Here is a 9,690-nt window from a genome sequence, read left to right on the forward strand (position 1 = left end):
AGTTCCCAACAGGGAATGAAATCACTAGGCCGTCATGGTGGCCTTCTACTACATCGCTTTCTTCGAACATGATGGGAATGTCTATCTTGGATTTCTCCCTCTTGTCAGGTTGATCCTTATTACTCTCCTTTGCATGCCGCTTTGCTGCAGAATACGTCAAGCCACATACTTATGATCCTCCTGATATGAAACAGATGGTTTTGACAATTGGAGGCGGAGGAGGAGAACCTCCTTGCTTAGATTCTCTTTCCCTTCCAGAAGCTTAGATTCTCTTTCCACTTCCTTTTAGAGCGCGACACATTCATTAGTAGTGTGACCGATATCTGAATGGAAATCACACCATCTGGACGAATCTTTCTTCTCTCCAGGCCTGTCACTCTTCCTGGGCCACTGCACAGTATCTCCCATCTTATTCAGGGTCCTAATTACTCCTGCAGGGTTAACGTTAAAGCAATAGTCATGTAACTTAGGGGGGAGCTCAGGATCTTCCCTCCAATCAGAAAATCCTTCTTCGACAGCATTGACTGTTCCTTCATCAAAGCAGGAACGTTGATACGGCTTGAATCGATGATCCCTTCTGGGAAAATTGTTGTTCCTTCTTAACTGGCGATCTGGCTCGGGAGTCTTTCTTGCATATGCATCTTCCTCAAATCTGACTTGAGCCATAGCTTTGGCTTGCACATCTTCAAAGGTTGTACAGGGATATTTAGTCAACTCCTTGTAGAGCTCACTATGGTCTAGCAATCCTCTTCTGAACGCTTCAATTGTTGTGGGAGCATCACACTTATGTATTCCAATCTTCTTCCTGTTGAACCTGTTAAGATAATCTCTCGAGGATTCACCATGTCTCTGCACAACGCGGTACAAATCTGAAGATTGTTTTTCGATTTTCCTACTGCTGGCAAATTGGACCTTGAATAGGTTCGCCATTCCTGCAAAAGATCGAATAGTCCCATTATCTAAATTAATGAACCAGGTTAGAGCTGGACCTGATAATGTGGCTCCAAATCCTTTGCACATGATAGCCTCTCTGATGTCTCTAGGGATTGAGCTTGTCTTCATCTTCTGTTTGTAAAGGGATACGTTCTAATCGGGGTCTGTTGTTCCATCGTACATGGTCATATTGGGCGTGCTGAACCTCTTTGGGACTTCTACCATGGAGATCTCTTCTGAGAATGGGGACTCTATATAGCCATCTGCTGCCTCCTCTTCCATGGGTTTCGGCATTCCAGGGATTTTGGCTATTTTGGCCTCGATTGTCTTGAGGTATTCCTTGACCATCTTTTCTACTTTTCCCTCTTCAACTCCTTCCTGACTGCCCTTCTTAGGGGTTTCTGCATCCAAAGAGTCTAGATCCAGGGTATCATCCCTGTTGTTAGATCCTTTTTCCCTGTTAGGGGTGTGAATGGTTCCGGACAAGTCAAGCTGCATGGCTATACCTTCAGTGTTCTTTCTAGTGTTAATGGTTTTAGATGCAACTGATTGTATTTGGCTGCGAAGGGCTTCATTTTGTTTGGTAAGGCTGGTGAGTTTGGCTTCAGTTTGGATCTTTTTAGCCAGCAGCGTCTCAATTTGGCTTTTCTGCTGGTCTAAAGTTTGGCGAAATGCGTTCATTCCTTCATTAATTTCGGCAATGGTAAAAGGTACTGGTTGCCCAGTCATGGTGTTTGTCTTGGTTTTTTGGCGAATTGGTAGGTTAATTGATTATCAGCCCCACGGTGAGCGCCAAATTGTTTAGGCAAATCTCAATAAGGACATTTAAGAATTTGCTAGGATTGAGGGGTAGTAACAATCATTCTACCAATAGCATATGAAATAACTAAGAACGATAATAAATCAACAAGTAATCAATAAGTAAGCAGTAAATATTCAATTATATACAGAAGATGAGTTTAGAGATACAATACTGAGTAAGGATAGGCCTCCTTGTTCAGTAGGGACGCAGTTCCGTGGATAAAAGTAGAGCAAATTGTTTATATTTATGTATATGCGAACGTACATGACTGTTAAAATGTCTAATTCTTCTTATTTATATCTAGGGATCTCTAGGGTTTACAAATATATTCAGAATATCTTTGAAATGCATAAGATCTTCTTGATTTATCTTGTTTCCTGCTTTGTAGGTGTATCTTTGACAAGTATCTCCTTGATTGATATGCTTGATGCTGCTTTCCTTGTTTACTTCAATCAAGCCGTTTTGCATATTCCTGCTAATTTATTTGCCTTGAACTGGTGCCCTAAATGCAATGGGTCGTGTGATAATACAGGCCCAACATTAACTATGATAGGGGAGCCTTAAAATCCATATACCTTACATTTTGAAAACAAAAAATCAATGCATTAGGTGTTTCCATTGTGTAGAAAGGGTCTCTTAGTTGACTACATCAAGTCTACGATACTGACTATAAGTATAAATATATTTTATTGTGTTTTGATTGTTGGATTTATGTTTAAAAAAATATAAGTAAATAATGCGGTGTAACTAATAAGCACTCCCTCCGTTTTTTAATACTTGCCCTATTTCTTCATGCGCGGAGTTTTGGGAGAAATTGGAGAAAGTAATAAAATATGAAGGTAGTGGAGTTAGTGGAAAAATAAAAAAAATATATAAAAAAGCAAAAGTAGTGGAGATAATTAGAGAAGAGTGAATATGAAATTAATAAAATATGATTATATGTTGAGTCCACTATGTGAGAGAAATAAATTAAATATTGTAAAATCTTTCCATATAAGAAAATGGAACAAGTATTTAAAAACGGCCGTAAAAGAAAATTTGAGCAAGTATTTAGAAACGGGGGGAGTAATTATTTTAAAAAATTGTTACTCGTAATAGACAAAACCAAAAATTTTGCGCTTAAACTAGCTAAAATTGGGTTACCTTAAAGCATCATCATTAGATATTTGAACATCATAAAAAAAAATAAAAAAAAAAGAGAGAGAAAACTAGGAGTCAAATATAAATTGAATTCAAATGAAACCAGGGTACATAATTCTAGCCAGTAAAATCGAGTTGTGCCCAGTTATTGTGCCATACTAACAAACTTCATTAATATGGCTCTCTTTCCTCCCCTCCAAAGGCAATTTCCTCTCTCTCCTCCCCTCCCAAAGCATTTCAGACTCACTCATTTCCTCAGCCATAGTTGCATGGCCACCTTCGAAGGTATAATCCGGTCGGCCAGTCAAAGATATGCTAGTTGCAAAACTTGTAAATTGGGGCCATACTAACCCTTTAGGCGAAGGAATTTGCTCGTGCGGCGGTGTTAATGGTCGTGACGGTGGCGCTAATGGCCGTAATAGTGGTTGTAATGGTCTTGCGGTGGTCGTGCAACGTGTTAGCGAAAGTACAATGGTCGCGCGATGGTGTTAACAGAATTACGGTGGTCGTGCGGTGATTGTGTAGTGATGTCGGTGGTCGTGCAGTGGGTGGTTCATATGGTTGTGAGGTGGTGACAAAGGTGGGCTGAAGGTGTAGGTTGAGGAGAGAGAAAAAGGGTAAACCTAAGAACATACATAAATACGCTTATATTAACATATTTTCTCAGTAAAAACATAACAAATTAAAATTATATGTAGAGATCACATACAAGTATACAACAATTGTATATGTAACCTTTACCCCAACTAAAGCATGGCTTTGCCAAAAAGTTAATACAATGATGATTATTTATACAACTTTCCTAGTTATTCTAGAAAGCTTAACATATAATATAAAGTAAATAGATTTCAGCAGATAAATTTCAATTTGCAAAAATACAACATATAAAGAACAGAGCTATTCCCCAAAGAAAAGAGTTTGTGTTACAAATTTTATAGACTCAGGGCATGTTCTGTTCAGTTTAATTTCAGTTCAGTTCAATTTATTTAAGTTTTTATTTCCCTTTTCTCATTAACAATTCATTTCAATTTAGTTTTGTTTAGTTCAATCCAGCCCCAATCAATTCAGTTGTTTTTAGTAAATCGGAACAAACTTACTATGTAACTAGTCCACAATGTTAGTGATACAGTGGGCTGAGTCTTTTGTCTTGGGCTAATTAGTGGAACAATTCTTGTAATTGGTTGTAACTTGAAACTCTGGTAAAGTGGGTCTAAGGCCCTGTTTTTTTGTTTTTTTTTCACCTTAATATTTCATTAGTTAGATAAGATAAGTTCTTACAAGGATTGATTAAGGGTTAACCATATACAACATAGCTAACCTTTATAATTTTTATTTTTAAAATAAGTAAATAACTTGTCAAAAAATACTACAAAAAAATTTAAAAAACTTATGCTCTTTAATATGAAAAATAATGTTTGTGATAAGCAAAGCCTAAACTAATTTAAGTTTGAGCACAGCACAATTAGCCAATTATTGATCGAGTACTAATTCAAATCTATTACGGAGTATGAGTAAAAGGACGAAAGGTAGATATAAGCCAGAAAGACTTGTTCTTATATACGCTACCTCATTTGTCCAAAACAATGAAAAATAAGTCAATAAGTTGCACATTCAATCAACTTGTTCAAAAGCAAATGCCCTGCTGCTTGACTGCTTGTTAGACCAATACTTGTACTATTTTAACTACTCGTACTTTGTTTTATCTAAAATTGCAACCATATTCAATTATGGAATGAATTCCAATCCCATCCTAAAATTGTTTTTTTTGCAAATTCGGTTTAATATCCATTCAACCTTTTCTTATTTTGTAAACTTGATTATTCAACATTATTTTAGCAAGTGTGTTCTTAGGGCCTTTTCCGATTGACTGAACTCAGCTGAACTGAATTGAACTGAGCTGAACTGAACTTATTAATTAGTGATTTTTAACTACGGATTAGTGATCTTTGATTATTTATTGATTATTTATTACTATACATATGTGTATATACAAATGTACATAATATTATTATTATTATTATTATTATTATTATTGTTATTATTATTTATTGATGATTATTATTATTATTTATTGATTATTATTATTAGTATTATTATTTCAATTATTATTATTATTATTTATTGATGATTATTATTATTAAAATTATTATTATTATTATTTATTACTTATTGATTATTATTATTATTATTATTATTATTATTATTGTTATTGTTATTATTATTATTATTGTTATTATTATTATTATTGTTATCATTATTATCGTTATTATTATTATTATTATTATTATTATTATTATTATTATTATTATTGTCGTCGTCGTAATAAGAGCTTAAAAGAATGAAATTTGGTTTTATATCATTAGCAATATCATTAGACGTAAATTAAGAGCTGAACTGAACTGAACTGAACTGAAATGAGCTGAGCTGAACTGAATTGAATTTCAACGGAAGAGAACAGACCCTTAGTTTGAATTTTTCGAAGCTTCTATTGATCAATTCCAAGAATTTGACTTCAAACTAATAAAATAATCCGGATTCGGCTAAATATCAAAATCAAGTATCTTTATTTGGACTCATCGAGTTAAGTTTGGATTCAGGTCATTTTAGATTAAATTAAATTTGGATTTGGGTCATTTTGGATTAAATTAAATTTAGATTCGGATAATTTCAGATTTAGTCAAGTAAGGGTTATGGCAACTCAAAAAGCTAAAGTAGATTAGTCAAATGTAAAGCTAATGATAAGAACACATGGTCAAAATAATCATATACGGCATATTCATTTATTTCAGTAAAAAAAAAGTCGTAAACATTCTTCAAAAATCAACTTCATACATCAAAATGCCTAAAAAAAATGGTAATCGCCTAATTAGGCATATGATATACAAAATAAAGTAATACAATCCAACTAAAGTAATTCAATATCAATCTTCACCTTCAAATTGAATATTAAACCAAAAACCCAATTGGGTCATCCTAATTTTCAACTAAAAAACAAATTACTAATCAAAAAATTATTCCATGAAATGAATTTTTCACAACCCCAGAAAAATTAAGATTCTCAAAAATCTACAGCAAGATTTAAGTTAAGATGAAAAAAAAAAAAAAAAAATCGTGAATTGGGGTCAAAAAAATTGAAACTTGATCCTAATAATCTGCAGGAAAAACCTGATGGTTCTTTTTTTGGTTAGATGAAGAGGAGAAGAAATGAAGCAATTGTTGGAAAATCATATTCTTGATGAGTTTCCTTTTAGCAGGAAAAACACTTCCACTTTTGGGTTTGAAGTAGTAGCAAGTTTTTGAGGTTGATTGATTTTCCTCCATTTCATTTTCATTCTCCATTTTCACTTTCATCTGATCCATTTTTTCAATTTTTTTTTTTTTTTTTTTTTTTTTTTTTTTTTGGGACAAAGAGGGTTGGAAACTTGAAATTGAGAAATGTTAGAGATTTTTGAAAGTGTGACTTGAATTCTTGTTTGAGTGATGAGATTTTGAGAAAGGATAAAGGGGATTATATAGGATGAAGGGAAAAAGTGGGAGGCGCAAAAAATTAAGAAAGGAAAATAAGAGAAGAAAATTCAAGTGCTTGGAGAGCAAGAAAATGGTACTGTGGGAACCAAGGACTCAAGGAGGGAACAGGTGGAGGTGAATCAAGAAGTCATGAGTTTAAGTGACAGTGCAAGCTTTATCCAAAAAAAAAAATTTGGAAAATTTGATTTAAATAATCCAACCTTTGACATATTTATTTTTAATAATCCAACCTTTTAATTATTATACAATAATCCAAGCTTTATATCCCATTCTATTTTATCAAGCCAATATGACCACTTACCTGATAAACCGGTTTTTTTTTTCTTTTTTTTTTTAAACCTCTTTTCATCTTTTTTTTTTAAAAAAAAAATTCAATCAAAATAAATAAAAAAAAAAACCCTTCATTTCTCACCCTTCCCCAGCCTTTCCCACTTTCCCAGGCCCACCACCCTCCTCGCTTTTTCTCCTACCCCATAACTACCACCACCGCAGCACCACCATCACTGGGTTGCTGCCCACTCAACCACTCCCAGCCACCAAAACACCACGCCACACCCTTATTGCTCCAACCGACTACCCCCATATCTTTCGCTTGAAACCACCACAGAACCTCTCTCCTCTTTCGCTTGAAACCTCCACACAACCATCATCGCCATCGCACCACTGGCCACACCTCAACCAAAGCACCAATTCAACAGCACAGTCTCGAACAACACCCGTTCAAGTAATTCACAACAACCACCCACTTTGGCCACAACCAACTGTAGCCATAACTTCTCACTACCACCATAACCGCCATCGCTAAACAACCGCAAGCAACCACCAATTACAACAACATCGACCTAAATTGGGGGTAAATTCTAGGGTTTTGAAGATCGAAAATTTCCTACAAATGGAGGGAAATTGAAACAGAGAGAGAAAGAAAGAAGAAGAGGGATTTGGGGGAAAGGGAATTAAAAAAAAATCGGCGGTGGCTAGGGGTTTTCGATAGTTTCAATGGTGGGTGGGTGTTTCTGGATCGAAGTCGGGTTTCCGGGTTCGAGGTCGTGTTTCTGGGTATCGACCAAGGCGGTGGCCGGTGGATTGGGGTTCCTTGCTGCCGGAGGTGAGGTTGAGGTGTGGTGGGCAATGGTCTGGCCGGAAATGGGTATCCAATTATGGAGGTGTGGAAGGGAGGAAGAAGAGGAAGAGGAAAGAAAAAAAAAGTTTATTTTTTTATAAAAATCAAATAAAAATTCTGGACAAATAATAATGCAGCACGTGGCAGGTGACCTATTATTATAGGTTAAGTGACCTGTTTGGCCTAATAAAATAGAACACCCCCCAAACCTTGGATTATTGTATAATAATCAAAAGGTTGGATTACTAAAAATAAATACGTTAAAGGTTGGATTATTTAAATCAAATTTTCCTATTTTTTTTAGTAATAGAAAATTTAATCAGGAAATTTTAATAATCTAATTTTTGACTGATTTATTTTTAATAATCAAACCTTTTGATTATTTCACAATAATTCAAGCTTTACCTTCTATTTATTTCTATTAGGCCAAACCGGTAAACAATCTACACCAGCAGGTTGCCTTGTCATGTGTCACATTTTTATCACAAGTTTTTATGTATGGCCTGTTGTACCGTGCGACAAAGGTTACTTGAGTTTCTCAGTCAAGGGTTACTTGAGTTTTTCGGGGTTACTTGAGTTTCTCGGTCAGAGGTTACTCGAGTTTCCGGGATTAAGTTTCTCGGTCAGGGATCACTCGAGTTTTTCGGTTAGGGGTTACTCGAGTTGTCGGGGTTACTCGAGTTTCTCGATCAAGGGTTACTCGAGTTTCTCGATCAAGGGTTACTTGAGTCGCAGTTTTTTGTATGCGGCCTGACCAAGAAACTCAAGTAACCCCTGACTGAAAAACTCGAGTAACCCTTAACCGAGTGAACCCCTTGAGTAACCCATGTCTGAACCCCTTCGGTAACTCCTTACTGAGTAACTCAAGTAACCCCAAATTGAAAAACACAGGTAACCCTAACAAAAAAACTCGGGTAATCCCTATCGCATGGTGTGGCCTGTTGTACCAAAAAGTTGCTGCATTTTGATTTCAATTTTTTAAAAAATTATACTACCTCCGGTCCAAATTACTCGCAACTTTGAAATATTTTATATCTCACAAATAATACCCCAAAGTTGTGAGTAATTTTGACCGGAGCTAGTAATAAGAATATAAAAGCTTAAAAAAAAAAATCCATTTTCCCTTTCCCTTCTTAGGCTATTGCCTCCACAACTTCGAGCTACCAAATACACCATAGCAGCTACCCCCTTCAACCCACTACCACCGATCCCCTCAACCCACCACCAATACAACCCCCTCAACCCACCAACAGCAACCATCCTCCCCCTCAACGACACACCACCAATACGATCTTCAAAACCAGCACCCCTACACCACTAATACGACCCCCACAACCGTCATTCTTGTTAAAAATAAGCTAATAGCTAATCTAGAAAAATCTAGGACTTAGCCTATTCTATGTCAAAAGAAATATCTAGAAGTAAACTATCCTAAGAAAAATCTAGACTATAACTAATCTAAGCTAGAACCTAGATAATTCTAGAGCATGCATAGGAAAGCTATAATGTAAGTCGGTGAACATGCATTAACCGACATACATGCAACTATAAATATGCTATGATGTAGTTGTGATGTAAGAAACTAAGCAATGTAATTTACCCATGCAACAATAAAGCCCTTACATTTCTATCCCACCACTACTTCCATTCACCTAATTTCTAACATTTGGTATCAAGAGCCACAATACCCATAGCCTTCCTATAATATCATACACATATTATCCCAAACACAACATAATATATAATGGCCAATAACAATGTGAATTTTCCCATTCCAACTTTTGGGGGAGAAAGTTATGATTTTTGGAAAATTAAAATGAAGACGATGCTAAGGTCATATGGACTATGGAGCTATGCCGACAAAGGTTATAATGAACCTGAAGATGAAAGCAGCCTAAGTGATGCTCAAAGGAAGAGACTTGAGGAGGAAAGGATGAAGGATGCAAAAGCATTATATCTCATACAAAACGCGGTGAAAGATACCATTTTTCCAAGAATTATGAGGGCTAATACAGCAAAGGAGGCATGGGAGATTCTACAACAAGAGTTCCAGGGAGATAGCAAGGTGAGAAGTATCAAACTTCAATCTTTAAGAAGAGATTTTGAAAATTTAAAGATGAAAGAAAATGAGTTGGTTAAAGATTATTTTTCAAGAATTATCGAGATT

The 9,690-nt window shown here is 35.6% G+C and overlaps 1 protein-coding gene across 1 annotated transcript; it reads right to left on the reverse strand.

The window, feature by feature from the left end:
• Positions 1 to 285: 285 nt before the first annotated feature.
• On the reverse strand, positions 286 to 930 carry LOC145584226 (uncharacterized). The gene has a single exon (XM_081641122.1). It carries the CDS (start codon positions 928 to 930, stop codon positions 286 to 288), a length of 645 nt encoding a protein of 214 aa, XP_081497248.1.
• Positions 931 to 9,690: the final 8,760 nt, after the last annotated feature.

This window comes from Chenopodium album, chromosome 16 (genome assembly GCF_948465745.1).
Source record: "Chenopodium album chromosome 16, dcCheAlbu1.1, whole genome shotgun sequence".
Taxonomy (NCBI): Eukaryota; Viridiplantae; Streptophyta; class Magnoliopsida; order Caryophyllales; family Amaranthaceae; genus Chenopodium; species Chenopodium album.